Source organism: Phocoena phocoena, chromosome 11, assembly GCF_963924675.1.
Source record: "Phocoena phocoena chromosome 11, mPhoPho1.1, whole genome shotgun sequence".
NCBI classification, from domain to species: domain Eukaryota; kingdom Metazoa; phylum Chordata; class Mammalia; order Artiodactyla; family Phocoenidae; genus Phocoena; species Phocoena phocoena.
This window is the reverse complement of record NC_089229.1, coordinates 100,812,230-100,838,306: the sequence shown is the minus strand read 5'-3', so window position 1 is coordinate 100,838,306 and position 26,077 is coordinate 100,812,230. Positions and strand designations below refer to the sequence as shown.

The window sequence follows — 26,077 nt, the reverse complement described above, 5'->3', positions numbered from 1 at the left end:
GTGGTGGCGCAGTGGTTAAGAATCTACTTGCCAATGCAGGGGACACGGGTTCAAGCCCTGGTCCAGGAAGATCCCACATGCCGCGGAGCAACTAAGCCCGTGCGCCACAACTACTGAGCCTGCGCTCTAGAGCCCTCAAGCCACAACTACTGAGCCCACATGCCACAACTACTGAAGCCCGCGTGCCTAGAGCCCGTGCTCCACGATAAGAGAAGCCACTTCAGTGTTTGCAGTTCTTAAAAAATGTACTTAGAATAGATAAACAGCAAGGACCTACTATATAGCACAGGGAACTATATTCAATACCTTGTAATAACGTATAACGGAAGAGAATCTGAAAAAGAATAGATAGATACGTATAACTGAATCACTTTGCTGTACAGCTGAAACTAACACAGCATGGTAAATCAACTATATTCCAATTAAAAAAATTTTTTTTAAATATATTAATACTACAGGCCTCAGAGGCAGCCCCTGCGTCGTCACGCCGTGAGCGGGCTCCCCAAGTCTGCACGTCAGCAGAGAAGGTCGAGCGCTGGAGAAGCCATTTATCACCAACAGGAAACGTAGAAAACACCCTGAGCTTTCATCTTCGAATGACCTCCAGGGAAACAAGCAAGGCTGTCGTCAGGCTTTGTCCACAGGGGAAGCAGAGCCCACCCTGGACACTCAGACCCGGTTTAAAGCCTCGTGTTCTACGATGACATCAACACACAGAGTGTTCCAAAGAGCTCGTTCAGCAATACTCACGACAGTCAAAAAAATGTGTCACTACCTCCTTATTGCAAACCGGGAAAACTGGTCTGGTTTCGATTCACCCACAACCGCTGAAATGGGTGAGCGCATAGGAAAGCGTCTCCCCATCAGCAAGGCCGTCCCACCGCCAACCTGCCTGACCTCCAGAGGGAGTGGGTACAGTCCCCAGGAACACCCGCAATTCCTGCAGGTGTAGACCCGAGGCCCCGCTCCAAGATCCCCAAGACACCACAGAAATAGCTGGTGGCCTGGCAGTGGCCGTTAGGTGAAAATTAAGACTCGGGGCCATTAGTAAACAGCAGGCAGCAGCCGTGCTGCATTTGGCGGTAGAGTGTTTTGTGCTCTACACAAACTGTCTTCATAAACAATAAAGAACTAATTTTTGTTCTGGAGGTGAGGATGGCTCCCTGGAACAAGACACAAACCCTGCTGTTACGCTGGGCACCGGTCAGTGGCTGACCAGCCACACAGCCCTGGCTTGTAGCGTCTGAGCCCTTCACATGACTTTGTTATCCACGCAGACAGGCAGACGTTATCCTTGTCCCTGCTTTTCAAATGAAGAACCTGAGACCCAGAGTGTTCCAGAGCCCCCAAGGCTCCACAGTGCAGAGGGGATTCAGATCCAGGCCTCTGACCCCAAGCTCATTACACTATATCGTCTCCAAAAAAGAATGACACCATGCCACCGTGACTAGATTAAATTCTCTGCAGTTTAGGGAGATGGAAGGAATCCCAAGTCCTGGGAAAATCAGTCAGCTAAAGTTACTCAGAAATATTTCTGGTCATTAAGGGATCCCCTGAACAGCAGGCCAAAACTATCAGTGACTTAAATGACATGAGTAGGAACAGAGGTCAAACAATCATTGTGCATCCCAAGGGGCATCCCAGCTCTCGTGTGTCCTGGGACTTTATTCCATTCAACGTCGCTGTCTCCAGCTACTGGGGCTCTCACCGACCCTCCCTCCGTTTCTGCAAACCCTAGTGCTTGTCTATACGTCACAACTTAACCCTTGATTATATGTCACCTTTTATTGTCCCCATCTTTTCACATATGCCAGTCTTCGTCTCCTCGACCAGATTACAACTCCTTGAGCACAGTAGTGACGTTTCATCTTCGTCCCCTTTCCAATCCATCATGTGCTTATGACGGACACAGACAGGTGTCCACTGGCGTGTAGAGGGTCCCTGACGCAAGTTACTCACTGATTTGTTAAATAACGTAGATCAGGGATCAGCAAACCTTGTCAAGGAGCAGAGAGCAACCATTTCCCATATGGAAGCCCAGGCCGTCTGGTTTCATCACCTCCACTGTTGCCAGGTGAAAGTGCCACGGACAATGAGGTGGGCGTGGCTGTGCCCCAATGAAACTTTATTTACAAACCAGGCAGAGGGCCAGACTTGGGCTGGGGGCTGCAGTCTGTGGGCTCAGCAGAGACTATTTATGCCAGACCTGCAGGACGAGACACCACAGCGACAGGTTCTGTCCCCCACTCCGGCCTCCAGCCCCTCCCAGGGTCCCAGCTCCTGACCAAGCCAAGTGTCTTTCCAAAGCCTCTCACCTAGGACGTAAGTGTAGTTCAACACGGTATCGTACAGTTCATTTTCCTCTGGGGCTTCATACGTCAGTTTAGAAAGAGAAAAGTCAATCACAAAGTGAAGAGCTGACACGGTCGGTTGTAACAACAGCAAGTAATTAGAAAATTCTTTAAACGCATTCCACCCGGGGGTCCCTGACACTTTTTCCAGACCGCCTCTTATAGACATCCATGGACGTCATCACAGATAGGTTGAAATCTGCATTTCACCTAGATTAAAAATCTGCAGCGAGGGGCTTCCCTGGTGGCACAGTGGTTAGGGATCCGCCTGTCAGTGCAGGGGACACGGGTTCGAGCCCTGGTCCAGGAAGACTCCACATGCCGCGGAGCAACTAAGCCTGCGAGCCACAACTACTGAGCCCGTGTGCTGCAACTACTGAAGCCCACGTGCCTAGAGCCTGTGCTCCACGATAAGAGAAGCCACCGCAATGAGAAGCCCGCGCACCGCAACGAAGAGTAGACCCCTGCTCGCCGCAACTAGAGAAAGCCCGTGCACAGCAACGAAGACCCAATGCAGCCAAAAAAAAAAAAAAAAAATCTGCAGCGAGGGCCAATCACTCTGGCAGGAGGCCATGTGAAGGAGGGCGAGGATAAACATTCCATTCTCCCAACACGACTGCTTTCCTCTGAGAACAAGAACCAACCAACGAAAGAAGAAAACTCTTTCTCTTTCTTGGCTAAAGCATTCAGCCCTCAGCTTTGATATAACATTTCAAAGTCCTTAACGGGCTGCTCCCTTGACCTAATTTCAAGACGTATTAAATAGATTATTCATTACTGTTTCCAGGCTTAGCTCCGTGTTTGTTAAGATGGCTGCGTCTCACATGGACAGAGTGGTCCAATAGAGCAGCGCAGAACCTGGAGCTGGGAAGCATCCTTCCAACTCAGTCCCTATATTCCACAGAAGTGAGGTGACTTGCCCAGAACTGTGGACTCTGCTGGAATCAGATGGCCTTCAGGCCATCCCTAGATGACTTAGCGCCACTGCGATGAACACGCCAGGACCACACACGCCCACTTCACCTGACAGCAGTTCAGAGTCCAGCGGACGACCCACTGACAACCGCACAAGCCACTCTGCCCCAGGACAAGGCTCCTTCATGAGAAGTCGGCCCCGTTAAGTAGCAGCTACCTCACTATGGGACACAGAGCTGCCTGTGTTTCCAGAGAGCTGGCAGCTGGTCTCTGCACGGCTCCCACTGTCCCCCTCCGTGGCACAGTCGTGAAGCAGGGAGAGCGGTCTTCTGCCTCCGACCTTCCCTTCCACATCCTGCTGTCTTGAGTGACCCGGGCTGGGCCCACGCGCATCAGTTACCACAGTCCGGTCTTTGCCTTTTAAGCCTATATGTCTTCGTGGGGAATCAAAGGCCCTTCCTCTTTGTAGCGCGCTCCGGGCAGCAACTGAAAAGATGTTACTGTAGACGCCCTGCAGGCCCACGAAGCCTTCACCTGACCCCTGACAATGAGCCTGGAAAGACTAGATTTTATGAGACTGGCAGAGAGAGGCAAACAGGGATCAGAAGAGAACATGCAAGAATGGTCCCCGCTCTGAAGAGCTCTGAAGAGATCTGGGCCCTTTCTGGGTCAGGTGAGCAGAGGTTCAGTCCAGGCAGCTGCCGGGCCCAGACTGGAGACGTTCTAAGCCTTTCTCCAGGCTACCTCCTGTCCCCACCCATCAGGCCTCTTCTCTCCCCACATCTGCCCCTTCTCATTCTGTTCCAAGTCTCCCTGATGATTGTTTCACGTCTTAACCACTTTGCAATCTCATGGAACATCGACCTATATATTTCCTACATCATTTCTTCCTCTAATTGTGGAGTTCCTGATAAATATGTCTTGAATATGCATAAATAAGCATAAATAAATATGTTCACATCCTCCACCACATAAAAACATAGGGAATGAACCGCCTCGGGATTTAATGTGCTCCTTGTCGCCTACGCAGAACTTTGCTGAGGTGATTTGAGCTCTGGCTGGGTAATTAGACAAGAAGAATCCCTTCCGGGCTTCTATTAGAAATAATAATAATGATGATGATGATGATAATTATAACAGTAATAGCTTTTTCATTTACGCAAATATTTTCTGGGTACGTTTTCTCCTCATTTGATCTCATTTACCCTGTGAAGTTGTGATATTATGATCCCCAAGTTCCAAGTGAGGTAAAAATAAGTTTAACTAGTTTCCCTTTCCAAGGGGGTGCCCTTTCTGCTGTGCTCTGCTGCTTCAAAAAGAAACAAACCATGCACTGAAAACAACTGATAACACACAGCGTCAAACCGTTTTCCTGCACTGGAAGAGAGAGGGCATTAACCACCCACTTCTGTCACCATTTGGTATAAAATTCCCACCATGAAGGGCATTCATACAGGCAGCATCAGCAGGGCATCACGGGCTGTTTTAGCCATTTTAGAATCACAAACTCTTAGGCGCAACCTGGAAGCGCCTCTTTCCCCTCCATTCCAATACATTCTACTACTGGACAAATGCAGAACTTAGAGGTCCTTTACACAGTAAAGGAAAGAGTACTAATAAAGCAGACTGTGTATTTACATTTCTAGACAATCATGCCATAAAAAGTCAGTTTATATTTCTATACAAACATCCATACATGGCTACAGAACCAAACATTTTCCAGTTCTATATCTATTTCCAAACAATTTAAACGTACTGTGTTCTTACAATTACCTTAAGTGGTGAATTTTCTCTTAGTCATTGCAATGGCATAAACATCCTGGACCCAGACACTATTTTTTAAATCATACTATAACGTGTTTTAAATTGTGATATACAACTTGGTAACACCAACTCTTAGCACATATTTTATCTCATTATGGCAATTATAAAATAATCATGAAACCCAAAGACCCCAATATTTGTTCAAGGTATCATGATGATGCTTCCGGAAACACAGGGTAAGAATGACCACACTGCAGAAGCCAGTGAAAATTGACGTTATATGGATTTTAAAAGAATTTGCTCATTTTAAACGGCCTTTTAGAAGATGTGGTACATATATACAATGGAATATTACTCACCCATAAAAAGGAACGAAATTGGGTCATTTGTAGAGACGTGGATGGACCTAGAGACTGTCATACAGAGTGAAGTAAGTCAGAAAGAAAAACAAATACCATATATTAACGCATATACGTGGAATCTAGAAAAGTGGTAAGGATGAACCAGTTTGCAAGGCAGAAATAGAGACACAGATATAGAGAACAAACGTATGGACACCAAGGGGGTAAGGGGGTGGGTGGGATGAATTGGGAGATTGGGATTGACATATACACACTAATATGTATAAAATAGATAATTAATGAGAACCTGCTGTATGGCACAGGGAACTCCACTTCACTGTACAGTAGAAACTAACACAACATTGTAAAACAACTATACCCCAATTTTTTAAAAATGGCCTTTTACTAATAAACAGCCTGTAACTTAGCATATTTGGATAAGTGATGATGACCTGATTTTACAAATGCAGATTATTCAAGTAGAAATTAGGCAGAACTCTGTCTTCATCCTAGAAGGTTAGATCTTTAAGAATTTGGGGGGAAAAAAGAATTTTAAGAGAACAAAGCTCTGGGGCCAGGAGATAAACAACATTGCAATGCTGAAGCCATTGCAGCATTATACATCATCTTTTTCTGAGTGTAATCTGTAATCTTCAAGGTCTTTTCCCTTTTCTTTCTTGTTTTCTTTATAACCTGGAAAACTAAACAAACCTTTCCAATTTTTTCTATCTTTTTTAGAACGTAAACTCTGAAAGATCAGGACTTGTTATTGTACGCTCTTTCATGCCAACTTGGATCTCAGTATTCTGTAAGTCATGAGATCTTTTAAAAAGCTGATATTTAATGAGTAAATTCGACTAACTCGTGGTTGAGTTCAATAGAATCGGCATTTACAAATTTCTATTCAGCACAAGGCATTGGACCAAGTACTAGAGAGACAACTAGGGTGTGTCTATGCTCCCTGAAATTATCTAAAGGTAGACTTTGCCTATGGACTCCAAGGCTCAAAGATATAAAAGAAACTTTAAAGCTTTATTGAAATATTTTAACAAAAATGTACATCCATTTATGCATGTACCAGAGTGATCAACCTTCACCTTTCTCCCAAGTTTTAAAGAGGAATTCTCTCACCACAGGCTTTCCAAATACCCAGCAATCTCATCATTAAAGACTTTAAGTATTGAGAAGCTGCCAAGCTCATGACAGTGGATACACATTTTGTAAACTTCTCATTCTCGCTTGAAAACTCAAAAATTATCATTGGTGACAATAATTACCCTTCGTTTTCCTGGAAGTGACAGGTGCACGTTACTTATTTTCTAAAAAATGTCTGTCAAATGCCTGTCTGAATACCCATAGTTTGTCCATCTTTCTTTCAAGTAAAAATAGTGTTCCGTGAAAATAAAAATAAAAACACTAGCTCAGCTTGCGACTTAAGCACTCAAGTGTTTTCCCGGAGGCAAATACGGGAGCTCGGTGTTCAGGGCACGTGCTCTGTGATTTCTTCCTTTTTTTTTTCACACAGAATTTTAAAAAGTGTACCAAAAGGTTGAAATGTAATAAAATTAACAATTTTTCTGCCTTATCACGTACACCGTCAAGTGACACTGGCCTGTACAGCGTGGCTCCTGCACTTTCTCCCACCGTTGTTTCTGCAGCATTCGTGCAAAAGTCAGCACAGGGCACGAGTTAGGTGAGTTTTAGGATTGTCACGAAAACGGTTCTGACCCTTAGCCCCCCTGAAAGGGTCTCGGAGCCGCCAGGGCGTCGAGGACTGCACTTGAAGAACCACCCGGCGTCCGCGCACGAGAAATCGCAGTTCCCTCCCTGTTCAGTTACGCACGCTCGAGGCGCGTTTATCGCTACAGGTCTGACCGCGGAGCGCCGAGGAGCAGACGTTCCCGGCGTCCAGCGATGGTCGTGTACCCGGGACGTTCGCAGGACCGCGCAGGGGCCGCCTTGCGGTTGCCGTGGCAACGATCGCGGGCGGGCGCGGCGCGGCCATCGACCAGTGACGCCTGCGCGCTCTGCGCTCTGCCGAGAGGGCTGCGGCGCCCCGCGGGCCGGCGGGAAGATGGCGGCGGCGGCGGCGGCGGGCTACCCAGCTGGGAAGGGGCGCGACATTAGCCTGGCGGCCCTGCGGCGCCACGATCCCTACATCAGCCGCATCGTGGACGTGGCCAGCCAGGTGGCCCTGTACACCTTCGGCCACCGGGCCAACGAGTGGGTGCGTGCGGGCAGGCGGGGCCGGGGAGGGGCTGCGAGCGGGCGGGGAGGTCCCCCCCGCGGTCACTCGGGTCCGGCGTCCGCGGGCACCTCCCGCCGCGTTGAACTGAGTCCCGGAGCGCGGGCAGGACTGAGCCCCGCGGAGCGGGTCAGACACCCTGCTCCGGCACGTCCTGGCGGTCAGCTAGGAGAGCCCTCCGACGGGACACAGCCCCAGTAGTTCACGTGGCCTCCCCACCTCCCGCAGCAGGTCATTAAAGTTTACCCGAAAACCACTCACAGAAGCGAAGACGCTAAGAAGTAGGTCCTAACATGGGAGAGAAGAGAACAGCTTTGCCCTAAGTTCGTAACAGGAAATTCACCGAAAAGAGGCAGCAATGGAGGGACGTGGGGACACCTGCCCGCGAGGTCCCGGGGGAGGAAGCGCGCCGCTTCCTAGCTGTGTCTCCCTAGTTTTCGGGGGCATGTGTCGCCCGGGTCCTCGTATCAAGGACGTTGAGCGACGAGGTGGACAAGTTTCAGCGGCAGCTTTTAAAATGCAGATATTCTACCTGCGGCTGTATACTGCTCTGTAGAAAAGCGCCAAAGGCACGATGTCCTAATTCCGCTGAGGAAATTCGGTAGTAGAGATGAGGCTCGGGGTGTGTCGTTCTCTGGACTGACTTGACACCCGACCGAGAGTCTGGGGAATTCTCACAAGTTAACGGGTACAGGAGAGGTTCCCTTTGAGTAGTGGTCGTTTCTTACGGGCGTTGGACAGGGTCTCTGAGACCCGTGTTACCATAGTTACAGAGGCCGCCCTTCTACAGCCGCATCAGAAGTCGCAAGTGGCACAGTGCATTATTTACAGGAGTTATGTTTTTCTGCTTCCTGGACTTGTTGCTTTCAGACAACGCATGGTTCATCCCTTAGAAGGTCATTCTTTCAAAGGACTCATCTTCAAGGCTGTGGTAGCCGAGGAACAAAAAAGACAGAGACCTAGTTTAGCTGCAGGGCAGTTGCTGGGGGCAAGCAAATGGATGGTGCGTCTCCATATGCCACCACAACGGGAGCTTCTGAACATAAGCCTAATAGAAGCATACAGGACATGCTTAAGAACAGAAGAGGAAGTGTATGCAGGTGCGACGTAAAGAAGGGGAATTCTTATTACACTGAATATGGGTGAAGGCTAACTTAAGGCATTCGGCAGGAGGAATAAGGAATGAAGCGGGGACAGAAAATGAGCTGCTTTAAGGAAGCTTAAGAACGATTATGTCGGGACTGGAGTAGGAATTTTGGAACTAGACCTACTTCCCCTTGCCAGGAAATCCCACTCCCCCAAAACACCGGTGTGTCTTAACCCTGGTGGTGTTTTCGCCTCTCAACCCTTAGAGCAGTAGTTCTTAACTGGAGTCGATTTTGCTTCCAGGCAACATTGGCAGGGTCTTGAGAAAATTTTTAGTTGTCGCTTGGAGAGGGACCACGTTACTGGCATCCCAGGGGTAGATGCCAGGGATTCTGCTACACATCCTGCGGCGCATGGGACAGGCCCCCACGACAAAGGTTAACCTGGCGCCAGATGTCAAAAGTGCTGAGCTTGAGAAGCTGCCTGATAGTGGTCGGGTACCCCTTGTTTCTAGCGAGTGATTTTCTAAGTTCTGTGAGTCGAGATCAGTGCATCCCGCCAAATCAGAAATCTGAGGCTATGGGGCCCAAGCGTTTGATATTTGTCGAAAGCTTCTTAGGTGACTCAGATGCTACATATATGATTGAGAAAGGCAGATTTAGAGGGTAAATGAAGATTTACTTTTTCATTATTTTAACAGAATAGCCAGATGTAGATTGCGTTGATTTGAAAGTGTCAAGTAGTCTGCCAAGTCCCAATAGTTTGCAAACTAGCATTTTTACATTCTACTTCGTTATTTTAAATTTTGAACTGCTTAATTTTTTAGCACTTGTTAGTTTTTATGAGTGTAATATTAAATCATTAAATTGTACTTTTAAAATTTAAGCTAAAATCCCCCAGAGGTGTGAACTAATACTTTAACATAATAGTCTTCTTTAGGAACTTCCCTGGTGGTCTAAGTGCTAAGACTCTGCACGCCCAATGCAGGGGGCCCGGGTTCAATCCTGGTCAGGGAACTAGATCCCACATGACGCAACGAAGAGTTCCCATGCCACAACTAAAAGATCCCACATGCTGCATCTAAGACCTGGAGCAGCCACATACATTAATAAATATTTAAAAAAAAAAAAAAAAGTCTTCTTTACTTGCAGGACCTAAGGAAGAGCTAATAGAATCTTGCTTTAACTGTTGCCCTAAACCTGGGCTTTGCCCAGAAAGAAAAAAAAAAAAGGAGGAGCTAATCGAATCTTGCTTTAACTGTTGCCCAAAACCCCAAACCTGGGCTTTGCCCAGAAAGAAAAAAAAAAATCTGGTTACCCCTGTATAACCGTAGAGGGATGGAGAAAATACGTGAATTTGAGCTGTTTCAGCCAGAATAGACCAGAATTTACGTTTCCAAAGACCTTTTTATCTAGGTGTCATAGAGCCTTAGATGAAAAATACGTTTTTAATCCAAAGATCTGCGTGGTGTAGGTTTGTTATCCCTTTTCGGCGGAGAAACTGGGACCCAGAACAATAAACTAAAAGAATCACAAATTTGGAGTTAGAGAATAATTTCAGGAAAAGCATGCCATTTACATTTCTGATTCTGGGTTTTCCTTAAGGAACAGGTAATTTCTATCACTACTTCATTAAGGAAGGAAGGAAACAGGTCGAAGGCTGTTAGGTTTCTGTGTGCTGATCTGCAGAAACATCCTGACTAGGATCTCTGAGATGAAACAGTCCAGGGTCAAATACTGGAAGACAGAAAAGCGCTTTGTCCTCGTAGCAAGTGGTCACTTAATAGTAAATCCAGTCTAAGGATGATGAAATTACTCAAGCATGGAAAGGATCATGCTTGCAATTTTTTGTGTGCCTTTTCAGAATCATCCTTTTCATATACATTTGTTTCTTAAAGAGTATTTTTCACCAAAACTACAGAGTACTTAAATTTTGAATGACTTTGCTAATGGATATATAAATAACAAAATATTGAGAGGTTAAATAGAATGCTGAAATTAAACCACGCAAATAGCAAAGATAAATTCTAAATTCTGAGATATAATGGTCTGATTACTAGTTAATCAGACAAATGAGTACTTAAATTTTTTTTTTAGTAAGCTGAACATTTTCATCAGGGCCTGGGGAGACGGAAAAGAGCCTTTCCCAGTGAACTGAAATGATAGTTTATCATTTTAAGTTTACAACTTTCCCAGTCCCTCTCAGGCAGAGTTCTTGAGTCCTAGCTTGGTAATGTTTCTGTCTAATTGTATTTCAAAGATCAGACTTGACCCTAAGTAGTCCACATCAAATAGGCGATTAGTTTGTCTGAAAACTACAGCAGCATCGCTGTCTTCTGTGTAGTAGTCAGAGTAGAGTCATTGGCAGGTCCGCTGCTCTCCTAGGTGACAGGATACAACAAGAGAAAAGGAAACCAGAAAACAGAGGAGGAGAAGGAAGTGCGGAGAGCGGTGGTTTCTGCATCTGGCCGTGTCCCCAGGTCAGGGGGAAGACAGCGCTCTGGTGTAGTTTGTAAACGACAATAGGGGGATGCTTCCCACTGCTTGAGCAGCAGAGTCACGATGGGCAAAAAATCTGCTGCTTCCTTTCGCTGAGAGTTACCCCTCTGTTACGTAGGTTTGACCCCGCTTGGAACTGATCGAATTCCTGTTCTCTAAGATGCTTGTGTTCTCTGACCTCTGTGAGTGTTTCCTGTTAGTGAACAGAATATACATGTTTTGCTGTTTGTTTTGTTTTTATTTTTTAGGAAAAGACTGATGTGGAAGGAACCTTATTTGTTTACACAAGGTAAGAGTATTTCACTTTCATAAAGAAACTGTCTTTCACTCATGGCTTAGCTCTGCTGTGTCACCCTTCAAGTGTAGTTTTATTTCAGAGAAGGGAAAGAACTTAGTTTGAAGCTATTAGTTTGAAGTTATTAGTTGACATAAGGAAGGGAATACTGAATGATGGCATCTGTGTGGCGTCATGAATACTGATTTCAGAATATAATGTAAACTTCAGTATGGATGAACTTAAATCTCTGTGTTCTTATAAAAGCAGTGTTAACTATTTATTCTTTAATTCGAATGAATGGTACAAAGTACTTGAGTATAATGGATTGGCAAGGAGCCAGAAGTACACTGGTCAGAATGTTAGATTATCTAACCAGCATTTGGAGGAGAGCGTTACTGGTCACGCCACCTCTTCACTCCTTGAAGAAGCGTGATCAAAATTAAAGAGGTCTCTCAGCCCTCCACTGTACAGCTAGTGGCATATGTTTCAGGATAGATTTAATAAATTCATGTTTTTTGGTAATTTTCATCAGCTGTTGCTAATATCACACGTGCACACAGAGATGTGTAGTATGTACATTGTCTTCACAGCTAAGCTGTTTATTCACAGAAACGTCCACGTAAGATCTCATAGCTGAGGCCCATCACCACCGGTGGGTTACAGAGATATAATAACCCTTCCCACCCCACACACGCTCATCTGTTCTATACACACTTTGAAGGTAAACCGCGGTGTGGATGGACTACCCCCGCGCCAGTTGGCGCGTGATAAGCAGCGAGTGGGCGGGCGTGTGGCCCTGGGAGGCTCTGCCGAGCTGCCGAGTGCAGGGCAGGAGCTGAGCGTCGCGGAGGCGGAGGCAGGGGCCCCGTGGTACAGCACAGTGAGGGCAGTGGTCTGGGGCGGAGAGTGTGTATCGGTTGGCACGAGTTAGAAGCTGACGGTGAGAGTAAAGAGATTTTGCTGGCTTGGAGTATCAGACTGAAGGTGCTGAAAGCTGTTTTCTGAGCAGTAGGGAGCCGCTGAAGGTTTGCGAGTGGGGGAGTAAAGGAGTGATGACAGGACGTGCGCGAAAGTCGGTGTGCTAGCGTTATGCAGGCACGGAGAAGACGGCGGTGGCGGAGCGGGTGTGAGGTGAAGTGGGGAGGGCTTATTGGGAGACTGCGTGCAGGGGGCGGTGGCATTTTAAAGTACTGGTGAGATTTTGAAATGGAAAACAGAGAGGATGATAGACTCATTGGCGGAATGGAAGGATGGGAGGTTGAGAACCTGGCTTGAGGATAGTTTTAGTTTCATTTTGAAATAGTGGTTTTGGGGTGATGGCAGGGCGTTCCAGTGGTGGCACCAGGCACTCGGGACGGGGCAGGGACGGAGGCACAGGGTGTGGAGGTGTCGGCGTCGTTAGCTTGGTCGTTGGAGTCAGTAGAGAAGCTGAGGGGCTAATGGCTGGGTTTCAGGGTCAGCAGGACGCAGAGGAGTCACCACGGAGACAGGCAGAGCTAGAGCAGCACGCAGAGGCCCCTGCGGCCCGGGCAGCTTCGGCGTGGAGGGTGGGCAGGAGGCAGCGGTGGGAGCGGCGGGGAGCACTTTTAGTAGTGCAGAGGAGTAGCAGATGAGGCAAGTGTTTTCTGTTTTGTACCAAAGCCAAACGTAGCTTGGTATTTTCAAGTACTTCTTAATATACTCTTGAGTTCCTCATGGAGCTGTCAGTTAAACAAACCTTTAAACTGAGAAGCAGATCCTTCCCTAGTCCTGAATCTCTTCCCCACATCTGACTCCTTAAGAGCAGGACCCTCTCTCCCATCCCTCTCCCCCCACCCCAGCCCCACCATCTGATCCCAGATTCTAGAAGGTTGAGGTCTTTCGAGGACGACAGACAGCTCATGGAAATCACAAGGGAGTTTTGGGTACAGGTAATGGAACTGCCAGAGATGTATTTTGACTTAACAGATGTTGCTTTAGAGCAGTTGGTATCCTCTGAGTCTATTTTATAAATTGTGAGATGGTGTAGTAACCGTACCATTAGAGGGGGGAAAGCCTGTTGTGATAATGAAACACTGGAAGAATCAAATTCTGATTCTGTATAAAAACACCTAACCCCATTTTTTAAATTATGTCTTTGTTTCCTTGTGTGTCTTCCTGTAATAGAGTTACACCCACTGGTGATTTCCAGAGGACCCTCTGACAGGGGTCTTCGGAAGTCACGCTTCATTCTTCCCCAGAATTGAAGTTGAAATGATCGTCGTGGTTATTTCCGGTGTTCATTATATGCCCAGCACCACGCTACCACTTAGTAAAATAAGCAGGCAAGGATTGCCTTCCATCAGTTTTAAAATTAGAAGTCTCATAAGAAAGCCGTAGGTAGTAAATCAAGTGGTTAGAGGTGGAATAAAACTGAGCTATAAGCCCCTTTTCTTCCTGTTGCTCACAGCATTTCTGTGGGCTTGTTACCTTGTGCCCCAGATTAAATCAGTGGCCCTGCCTGTTTCCGTTTCAGTGTGTGAGCACGTGTGTCCCAGTTTGTCAGCAGAAGTTGCACAGTTGGGTTGGTATCTGGCCTGTCCCCCAAGGGTAGACAGATGCACTTGTAGTTGTTAGTTTCTCTATGATTTGGGTTCTTCCTGCCTGACAGAGACTAGGCACTGAAGGTTTATTGAATGAAACTAAAAATAAAAAGTTACTAAATGCAAAGTTTTATGGATAAAAACTTTTGTAGTAGCTTATCTGTGAAGCTGTTTGCCTTACACTGAAGAATACTAAGTGTCTGCTCTTTGCTTTAAATTGTATAAACTTTTAATTATACTGTATCTCCTCATAAGTTCTTTGACAAGAGTTACATCGTTTCTCTAAGAAATTACACAGCTTTCAGTTTCAGACCAGCACTAACATTGTCTATAATTGTGACGTACGCTCTGTATTAACGGTCAAGATTGTTTAAAGGTGTCTGTCGGTAATTTTTTTATCAGTAGTTACCATCTCTGCCTTAAAGGAACTTACAGCGTGGGTAGGGAAACAAGCTGTGTATATGTACATACGTACACAGTTAAGTAAGTAGGGCTGGACTTTACCAAAGCACCGGCATGGCCGGCGTGCCGTATGCGTCCCGCACATTGGTGCAGCCCACGGTGAAGGGGCGCAAAGGTTGAAGGCGTGTCCAGATGCCCCTGTCCCGGAAGTGCTCTGCTCTGAACGGCGTGTCTCTGTGTCCCCCCGCCCCCGGCAACCTTTAGGTCTGCTTCTCCGAAACACGGCTTCACCATCATGAACAGGCTGAGCATGGAGAATAGGACAGAGCCCATCACGAAAGACCTGGATTTCCAGCTGCAGGACCCCTTCCTTCTCTACAGAAATGCCAGATGTGAGTCTGAACGCGTGTTTGAGACTGTGTGTGACTGTTGTGTCTAGTGTCAGTGACTCTAGGGGTCCGCACGGGTGGCCTGGGAAACACATGCCTCGGTGCGGGATAGCTTCTTCGTCGGGAGAGTTTACACGGAAACAGTGTGAATGTGATGACGTGAGCATTTAAACCTCGTCCTCCGCAGCTGGACCGCTTTGTGCTGTGAGCCTGAGCGGGGCTTGGGGGAGGCGAGTCCTTGGCCAGGAGACCGCAGAGGGCACCTCGGTGTTGCTGCAGGACCTAGGCTAGCCATTCAGCTTGTGTGTCATCGGCTGAGCATCCGATGAGATGCTGGAGGGAGGGGCCTGTCTTCCAGAAGTGCCATCTTTTGAATACGTAGTAAACGAAAACCAAAGTCCACAGAGTTTTGGTCCTTAAGAATTTCATAACACTTGGTAAAGTTTAAGTTCTGTTAGGTAACTAAATGGTCCTCGTCAGGTTTGAAATGAGGTAGCAGTCGCCTGCCCAGAACTCGGTCCCCATCTCACTCTTGCATCTCTTCTGACCACTCGTGCTGAACCGTTGGGCAGCCCACAGAAAAGTGGATGAGAACGTTAGGAACTGCAGGAGCATCTCCACACAGAACACGAGAGCACACTGTAGCTGCTTAAACGCGTGTGCGCGTGCTCCGTGCTGGCTTCCAGAAAGACCTTGCAGCTCAGAAATGGTTACCGTGCATTCTCCACCCCGTTCTTTGAGCTCAAGATACAAGAATTTGCCTTCTGTGTACTACTCAGTGTTAACAATGTAATACAAGTAATATATGTTTCAACCCCATCGAATTGTTCTGAAGTAAATATAGCATCATTTTAATGCTATATTTACTTATATTCACATGTAACTAAGTTGTCGTGATAGGTGGTCATCCTATTTAGAAAATACAGTTAAATTTTTACGAGAAAAAAATTATAAGAAAGCTATTAAGACTATATAACTTGACTTTCTAATGGCAGGTCCTATGAAATGAAAAATTCAGTAATACAGAGAAATATCTTGTTTACTGTTCCTGTTTCTTTGCTGGAAGGCGTAGTTTAATCACGTGTAGCTTGTAGCTGTTTGAGTTTTTTTGTGTGCTTGTTATGTCGGGTTGTATTTTCTTTTTTTGAGATGATTAGATTCTATGTCAGATTAATATGTAACTCAAATCCTAATAAACAAAATAACCGCAAAATTAAATATAAAATGAATGAATATTAGTGGCTTATAATAACTTTTGGTTGCCCTTAGTTTGGATAAATACTGAGTCTAGTGGGTATAGATAATATTTTAAATTCTTATTACAATATTACATATTATATATTATGTACTGTACCAAAGATATGAAAATACAAACTCTCTTTAATGTGGTCGATTTTAAAAATAACCCTCCTCAGTCCCACAGGGTTTAGCTGCTAGGATCTAGTAAACGTGCTCAGCCCCACCTGGGTTCCAGGCTGTGCTGTCCAGTACCGCCCCACGGGCTAGGGTGGCTGGTCTGAATTTTACACTCTGAGCTATGAATGTAAAAGACACACTGATTTTCACAGACTCGGTACAAAAAAAAGGAATGTGAAAAAATCTCAGTAGTCCTATATTGATTTACCTGTTGAAGTGGTAATATTTTGAATATATTGAGTTAAATAAAAAGTATTATTAAAATTCATTTCACCTGCTTCTTTTTATTTTTTTAGTTAAAAATTCCATTTGTGGCTCACATTTGTGGTTCACCGTATGTTTCTACTAGACGGCACTGTTCCAGGCGTTTTCATTCATCTTCCCACACTTCCTCATCACAGCTTTGAGGGACAGACACTCTCCCTGCTGTTTTGCAGATGAGAAAACTGAGTCTCAGGGAGGTGGCAGCCCTGACAGACCCACACATTCTGAGTTCAGGTCTGTTGCTTTTTGTACACCAGCCTGTACTGCTCTCTCCACTGTTCACCATGAGTGCACATTGAAGGCAGCCTTTGGGCTGTGTATTAAAATGTTTCTAATGAGCTTCCATAAGACAAATGAAATCAGTTGAACAACAAAGAGTGGAAGGGAATGGATCTATTTACCTTCCTGAGTTTATTTTGCTTCTTTTCTCCTTAATAATTTGGCACATCTTGACTTTGCAGCCATAGTCATTTGGATTTCGTTTATTTATAAAAGCCTCTTCAGAGTCTCTGACATCAGAGGTTCCCAGAGGGTTTTGCTCCAGGTGCTTTCAGCGTGTCAGATACTCTCAAATGTTTTTAAATAATTCTGATACTCTATGGAATAATTGCATCTGGTTCGCATATTCTCTGATGATGTATAGATTCATTCATCATCCTTTGAACAATGAACCCAGCTTCACTCAGGACCGGTCTTTAAGACTCTCTACCTCTCGAGATCTGTCGAGTCAAGGATCTCGCTGTTTTAGTCCTGACATTTCACTTTGGCCAATATATGTCATAGGCCAGGTTGGGACATGTCAAGAGGCAGAGCTGATACAGGTTTGTGGTGAGTTTTTTTTAATTCACTAGGTTAAAAAAACTGGTACGTGAGGAGATAACTATCCCTTTCTAAAATTGTGTGGATTTAGAAGAGCAAAATAAAGAAGTGAAAACTCAAACTTTCTTCATTTAATTAAAAAAAAAAAGATGTATAATAAGTAACTGAATTGCGGCCAAACACAAAATGTATGGTTTTATTACAGTACAGGATTTATAGTCTTTAAACCTGGTTGTCATAGAGTTTGACCTCTGTAAGCTTTATAGGTAAATAAGGTGCCTGTTGAATGAGAAAATATTTACCCGACAAACATGTACTGAGTGCTTACTGTCTCCCAGGCACCATGTCAAGGCTCTGTATGGGTTATTTAATTCTCATCACTTTTCCTTAGAAATCCTATTATGTAAATGAAGAAACTGAGGTTAAAGGGATTACGTAATTTACCGAGGTCTGTGACCGTTTTGAGATGGAAAGAGCATTTGGACTGAGAAAGCCTATCTCCAGAGATCCAGGCCCAAGCGGTGGAGGTGCCAGCACACGAGTGATGGGTCTGAGCAAGCTTTACCTTATACGCAATGCTCAGTCTTGTAGTGTACACTCCAGAGTTAAAAGGCGAGTTGCTTTTTTTTTTTTTAAGTTGAGAATCTACTGTATCTCCGTTATTAGAAAGGAGAATATCAAATAAAACTAATGTAACAAAAAGCTGAATCTGACTGTTTCTTGTGTATTATTACCCTCCAGCAGCTGTTTGCTGTATTTGCCATTTCAGAACTAAATAAGATTTTGGTATAGGGAGATACAGTTTAGAACTGTATTTTCCCGAGTAGGTCATAATATTTAAGATAAGTTACAGACAGCAATGACAGGTAGATTTCAGAGCTAGGCCAACATGTTGAATATATTATTGTCTGTGATTACAGAATTAGAATGAAATTCTTTGGGGCTGCTTGATTTCATTGCAGACATAAGCTTGGAGCTTAGAGCAAATCAGAAAAGGCAAAAATCAAGACACCGAGATCAAAGCTGTTTTAGAAAACTCCTCAGTTTTAAAGTGAATTTACCATATTGGGTAGTTTTATATTCATAAAGAAATACAGTTTAAATTCTTTATTGACATTTGTAGGATCTGAGAAAAACTGCTGTAAATAATGATAAATGGTACACTGAATGAAAGTTATAATTACAGACAGTCCTCATCTTTCAAATAGACCATGACCTAGAAGTTCCCTTTTAAAGTGATTGGTTGGTAGACTTTTGGCTCAACATGGCAGATCGAACACACTCCTGAAACTGTTGAAATGACAGTAACGGAGTAAAAAAAGATTCAAACCCACAAGGGTGCAGGGTGGATTTCATGAAAAAAATGGCACAAACGAGAGAGAGGAAGACATGCCACGACAGCTTCGTTGTTCACAATTGTTAACCTTACTGCCCTGCAGAAGACTCTGCCCTGTTGATGTTGGACTTGACAGTGCTCTTTGGTTCTTCCCCCACTGACCCTTCCGGGGCGATATTGTGTAGTTGCCCTTTGGGCTCACGTTTGATTGTGTGGATTGATCTGGCCAGTGAGATAGGGGTAGAAGTGCTACGTGTGACTTCTGAGCAGATGCATGTTAAACCACGTCTCTTTCCCTTCTGCCATGATGACTCGCGGTGTTCAGGCAGTCAGCCTGGTCCTGGGATGAAGGCACAGCGGTGACCCATGATGGGCTTGTAATGTGTGTGAGAAGTAAACCTTTGTCATTGTACGCCATTGAGATTTGGGGGTCATTTGTTACTTCAGCATAACTCGGGCTGTTATGACAGATACACAGGCCATCCGGGAAAAGGGGGATCCAAGCACAGGTTGGAGGTAAAGGAGTTCTGAGAAGAGTGGTAAAGAGGAGTCCCATCATGACCCCTATGCAACTGAACTAAAGATGAGTCAGTCTAAAAGTAGGAAGATGGAAGGCTTCAGGAAGCACGTCCAAGAAGAGATTTACATCTGAGAGTTTGAATCTCTTGGGACATTTACAGTTCCTTTTTCAGTGATTTTGGTAATGACATAAGAGCATTAAAAACTGAGAGGGGAAAAAAGAACAAAAGGAGACAATTCTTAATTCCTGGGAAAGCAAAATATTGTACAAGAAAGGAAATATAATCATAGTACACTATTTGGCTCTGCTGGTCGTAATTAAATGATAAACACTAAATGTGAAATGATGTTATACTTACATTGGAAGGATGGGGGAAAAGTGTGTGTGTGTGTGTTTGTGTGTGAGAGTGTGTGTATTGTCAGAGAACTAAACCCTCTTCAATGGATTTTTCTTAAGAATCAAGAGGTAGTGTATAGATGATATATAGGAAAAGAGGTTTACATACCAGAAAAAAAAATTGGATGAGAAATAAATGGAGAGCTGAAATAACTGTCATGGAAAAGGTTGCTCTTAGGGAGTGGTAATCAGGATTATAATGGCTAGAGAATTGATCTGCTATTTGTTATGAAACCTTACAGTATTTGATATTTAAAATTATAGATATGTTTTCTTTTGATAAAAATGTAATTGGATATCAGAATACATTCATAAAAACAATATCTTAGTTGGTGGTTAAGTTTCTAAGTCAACTAAGAATAGTAGCACACTAACATAGTGATGTGTGTATGAAATACAGCACCAGTTTGGATAGCATTATTTCTGTAGGAAAATCACTTCAAGAGCAAAACCTCCTTAGCAGTGAGGCAGAGGACTTCCAGTGCCCATGTATATTCACAGGTCGTTTGTAATGCTAGGTCTTCCTGGGACTTCCCTGGCGGTCCAGTGGTTAAGACTCCACGCTTCCACTGCAGGGGGCACAGGTTCCATCCCTGTTTGGGGAACTAACATCTCACACGCCGGGTGGCACAGCCAAAAATAATAATAATAAAGGCGTTATTATTAAAAAGAAAAAATGCGAGGTCTTGTATGAAATGCATTTTAGCATGTGGTAACGGTAAACTGAGGCTTAAGGCCTTCCCAGCCTGTTGCCAAGTCTCAGCTCCATGCTGTTTGCACAGCCCTTTTCTCCTTCCAGTCCCACAGCCATTCCAGCCCAGGCTTCCATTACCTGTTACCTGGGGTGGCTCATAGCTCCTGAGAACGAGAGCATAAGCTCCGGCACCAGCCAGAGTAGCGTTAAGTTCACAACAACACACCTCTCCCACTGGTTACAACGAAAAGTTCTGGACAGAGTACAAAACAAAAAACCAGAAAGCCTGAGGATTCTGAAAGTAAACAACAACAGGCATATTGTTGAGGGAAGTCAGAACTTGAAGAGTAACCAGAATGGTGGCCAGTCTCCTGACTTATTCTCCCCTCTTCTTTGTCTCCTGACTGTGACTCGAGAGTGAGCCACGTCGCAGAACTATGGACAAAAACAGCAGAAACCAAGAGCAACATCTCTGTGGACTGAGGACTGGAGAAATGGACTCCCTCTTTCCCTCCCAGCCCTACTTGAAGCCAGCTGCGACACTAACCTGAGCTGCCCCTGTGGCAGTGACAGGCCCGTGAGGATCCCAAGAAGAGCCTGTGTCTGCCAGAGGAGCTGCAAACAAGGGCTCCTGTGGTCTCAAGAGCGTAGTTGATATTCCTTTGCCTCCCCCAGTGGGTAGCCCAAGCTACGCAGACTGCCCGACAGTGTGAGAAGCTAAAACTCTGAGAGAAACCCTGACTTTGTGGCCTGAAGACTGGGGAGAAGGACCCCCGTGAGCTGGAGAGAGAGCTGGATGAGGAGATCCCCTAATTCTGTGTGGGAACTGACATGGGTGCTGGTCTCACCCAGGAGTATCACATACATGTAACAGAGCCAAAGAAGCATAGCCGAGGCTTTGAGAACTAACCCACGGTGTGGACAACCACCTAGCTCGAGACCAACACCTGAGTGGTGTACGCACGGGGCAGACACAGCTCTGAAGATGGAGCTGACATGGGAACCGTTGCCCACAAGAGGCAGGATGGAGCATCCTGTCTAAATCTAAACCGACCGCCTTCTAAACAAAATCAACACTCTTCGGTGGGTTTTCAGAAGACTCAGTCTCACAACGTCATCAAGATGTCCAAGATACAACACAGAATGGCTACTCATATGAAGAACTGGGAAAATCTGACAACTCTCACAGGGAACGTCAGTCAGCAGATGGCCACCCAGAGATGACCCACATGCTGGAGTTATAGGACAGTGGCTTTAAGGCTGTTACTATTACTGTGCTCTGTGAGATAGAATGGAGTCCTCAGAAATGAATGGAAAGATGGAAATTCTCAGCAGAGAAATGGTGTAAAAAAACCAAAGGGAACATTCGGAGCTGAATGATAGAGTACCCAGTGAGTGGCTCTGATAGCAGAGTAGAGATGGCAGGGGAAAGAAGAGTCAGTGAACTTGAAGACCGGTCAATAGATGTTATCCAACCTGAAGAACATACAGGAAAAAGGTTAAAAAAACAACAACCAAGGCCTCACAAACCTGCGGGGCTGTACCAAGAGGTCTGAATTTGTGTCACTGGAGTCCCATAAAAGGAGAAAAAGACTGGTGTAAAAAAAATATTTGAAGAAATAATAGCTGAAAACTTTCCAAATTTGGTGAGACACAAATGTATGGATTCAAGAAACTCAGTAAACCCCAAAGAGGATAAACCCAAAGAAAACCATGCCCATAAATATCATAATCAAACGGCTGAAAAACAGACTTTAAAAAGCAAACAAAAAACCTTGAAAGCAACCAGAAACGATACGTATAGGAGAACAATGCCTTAAACGACTACAGATTAATCTTGGCGTCTGGAAGACAGTGCCGAAATAAAAGAACCATCAACCTAGAATTCCGTCTCCAGTGAAGATGTTCCTTAGGAAGGGAGGTAGAATAAAGGTACTCTCAGATAAAGGAAAATTTAAAGTCCTTTTTTGTCAGCAGACCTGCTCTAAAGTAAATGCTGAAAGAAGTTCTTCAGACTGAAGGGAAGTGATACCGAAGGAAGGTCAGGGCCTCAGGTTGAAGGAGGAGCAACAGAAGTAGTAAAAACATGGGCCAGTAGAGTAGAGTTATTTTTTCTACCCTCAGATTCTTTAAAACGCAAATGATGATCGAAGGCAAAAGTTACAGGAGGGCTTCATTGTAGGTAGATGGGACATGTGACAACTGCAAGGTTAAGGGGAAGGGGATAGGGACCTATATAGTTGTAAAGCCTTTACATTTTGCTTGAAGTGGTAAAATAAAAACTGTAGTAAACTGTGAAAAGTTAGATATGTATAGTGTGATTCCTAGAGCAGCCACTTAAAAAAAAGAAAACAGAGAACCAATAGATAAATGAAAATTGAATACTTAAAAAAATTTTAAATAATCCAAAAGAAGGCAAGGAAGGATGTACCAGCAGAGCAAAAAACAGGGGAGACAAACCATGGAAATGCTAATTAAAAGAAAGCCATTTGGGAGTAACATACACACACTACTATATATAAAATAGATAAGCAACAAGGACCTGCTGTATAGCACGGGGAACTATACTCAGTATTCTGTAATAACCTATAATGGAAAAGAATCTGAAAAAGAATATACACGTGTGTGTGTGCGTGTGTGTATTCCACTGTCTATAATTGGTAGAATAAACAAAACAGCAAGGCTGTGGAAGACTTAAACAACACTGTCAACTCACTTGATGTAATTGACATTCATCGAACATTCCACCCAGCCACAGCAGAATACAGCCTCTTTGTAAGTGCTCATGGGACAGTACCCAAGGTCAACTTTATCATGGGTCATAAAAAAAACTTAAAATTTTTTAAAGAAATGGAAATCAAACAAAGTATGCTCTCTGACCACAAAGGAATTGAACTAGAAATCAGTAACAGAAAGATATCTGGAACATCCCCAAATATTTTGAAATTAAACAACACACTTCTAAAATAACCCATGTGTCAGAGAGGGAGGAAAATTAGAAAATGAGCTGAATAAAGATGAAAATACATGTCAGATGCAACTGAAGTTGGGCTTAGGGGGAAATTTATAGCGTCAAATACTTAGGAAAGAGGAAAGGTCTCAAACGAGTAATTCAGGTTCCACCTTAAGAAACTAGAAAGAGAAGAGCAAAGTAAACCCAAAGCAAGCAGAAGGAAGGAAATCAAAAATAAGAGCAGAAATCAGTGAAATAAGAGAGAGAGTAGAGGGCTTCCCTGGTGGCGCAGTGGTTGAGAGTCTGCCTGCCGAGGCAGGGGACACGGGTTCATGCCCCTGTCCGGGAAGATCCCACATGCCGCGGAGCGGCTGTGCCCGTGAGCCATGGCCGTGGAGCCTGTGCCCCACAGCGGGAGGGGCCACAGCAGTGAGAGGCCCACGTACCACAAAAAAAAAAGAAAAAAAAAAAGAGAGAGTAGAGAAAATCGGTGAAACCCAAAGCTGGTTCTTTGAAAAGAGTAAAACTTACAAACCTAAACCCCTGGCCAGACTGATCAAGGGAAAAAGAGAGAGAGGGGATGCAAATGAGCAGTGTCAGGAATGAGAGCGGGGTCTCTGTGGACACTGAAAGGACAAGGGAAATGCTGTGGACCACCCCATCCCCGTAAGTTTGACAACTTAGAGGAAATGGACTAATTCCTTAAAAAACACAAATCACCAAACCATACTCAGGAATAAATAACCTGAATAGTCCCGTATCTATCAAAGAAATCAAATATGTAGTTAAAAGCTTTCCAGCAGAGATCTCCAGGCCCAGACAGTTTCACTGGTGAATTCTACCAGGCATTCAAGGAAGAAATAATACCAATTCTGCAGTCTCTTCCGGAAAATAGGAGCGGGGAGAACCCAGGTCATTTTATGAGAGCAACGTTATCCTGATACCAAAACAAGGCAAAGACATTACAAGAAAATTAAAGACCAATATTCCCGATGAATATAAATATAAAAAATCCTCAACAAAATACTAACAAAATAATGTTCATAGCAGCATTATTCACAAGAGCCAAAAGGTGGAAACAGCTCAAATTCACGGATAGATGATTGGATAAACAAAATGTGGTATCTACATACATTGGAGTATTATTCAACCTTAAGAAAGAAGGGAATTCTGATACGTGCTACAGCAGAGATGAACCTTTAAGGTATTATGCTAAGTGAAATAAGTCAGTCACAGAAGGACAGATATTGTATGGTCCACTTACACGAGGTACCTAGAATAGTCAAATTCATAAAGACAGAATGTAGAATAGTGATTACCAGGGACTGGGGGAGCGGGGATTGGGGAGTTCTTGTTTAATGGGTACAGAGACTTAAGTCTGGGATGATGGAAAACGTTCTGGAGATGGTGGTGATAGCTGTGCGACGTTGTGAATATACTTAGAGCCACGGAACTGTACACTTAGAAATAGTTAAAATAGTAAATTTCGTGCTATTTAAAATTTCGCCACAATAAAAGAAATATTAACAAATTCAACCACTTGCCATATAATTTGCATCCAGCTAATCCCTTCCGTACAAACCCACTGCTAGATTTATCTTCCTAAAGCACAAGTCTAATTGTCATTTTTCTGCTCAGAATCTTAGATGCCCACCAGGTAGACTTTCTCGCCTGACAGCTAAGCTTGCTGTAGTCGGGTCCCAGTTTACCTGTCTGGACAGGTCAACGTGACTGCTGTGTACTTACCTTCTGTTCTAACCAAACACAAATATGTGCTTTCCTAGAATACTTTAAAATTTTTTATCTCTGTGCTTTTAAACATGGTTCTTTTTTTCCCTTGAAATCTTTTCCTCACCCTAACCAATCTCTACCAGATACGTTCTACTCATATTTCAAAAGCAACCAAAACTTGACATCTCCCTAGGGCCATCATCCTCTCTCTCTAGTTCTGATTTCTCACTGCAGCATATCTCTCTCCCATGTTGACTTTGCTAGTGTTTACTGACCACTTGCCTATTGATACTGTTTCTGTGCTGGGTTGGGGGAGTTCAGTAATGAATAAGATGCGTCCCTTCCCTCTGATAGTTTGCTATCCTAGCACAAAAGACAGATTTACAAATATATATGTTCACAACAATATGCTAAATGCTGAGCTAGAACAACAGGCACTTACTAGTACTTAACATGTTACCTTATATGTAATATTTGTCCTAGTTTCTCTGTCAGAGCACAAGCCCCTTCAAGGCAAAGTATCTCTCGACTTCCCTTCAGCACTTAAATCCTCGCATTGTGTACAGTTAAATATTTGCAACGCATTGTTTTTTTATTAGGTTTCTTAATTCAAGGCAACCAATAAAGCTTAACCAAAATTTTCACTACTATATCTTCAGTCGTTTTTCTTTGGGGGCATAAGCCAACCAACAATAAGCAAAACCTTAAACACCTTGTGGTTCCTGGGTAGAAAATACTAAATAATTTTAGCAGTTTACAGAGGAATTACTCTGCTTCTCAAGGCTGATTTTATACAGATATTAGTTGCATTTACCTAAAAGTTCCTAGAAATATAATAATTGCAAGTTGTGAGAATACCATATATCCTCATCTTGAGAAATTTAATAGTTCTAGGAAAAGATATGTAATGTGGGAAAACATCAATTTCATCTGTGTGAAAACTTTAAGTTCTACAAAACATTTTTTAGAATATTTCTTTCAAATTGATTTACTTTTATCAAGCTATTCTGATTTGATATTTAAGAAGTTTGTTTACTACTACCAAGTTGGTATTTTAATTATGTTACAGGAACAGAGATCATGTCCCTGTTTTGCGGTGGCCCTGCTAAACCATGGCCG

The 26,077-nt window shown here is 44.1% G+C and overlaps 1 protein-coding gene across 1 annotated transcript in view; it reads left to right on the top strand.

Annotated features, from left to right (window-relative positions):
* The window catches only part of DCP1B (decapping mRNA 1B), a 62,805-nt gene that overhangs the window by 5,204 nt on the left and 31,524 nt on the right, over positions 1–26,077 (top strand). The window contains exons 2-4 of the mRNA XM_065888234.1: positions 7,240–7,598; positions 11,449–11,489; positions 14,705–14,832. Of these exons, the coding sequence (XP_065744306.1) occupies positions 7,240–7,598; positions 11,449–11,489; positions 14,705–14,832 (528 nt within the window). The remainder of the gene's footprint in view (positions 1–7,239; positions 7,599–11,448; positions 11,490–14,704; positions 14,833–26,077) is intronic.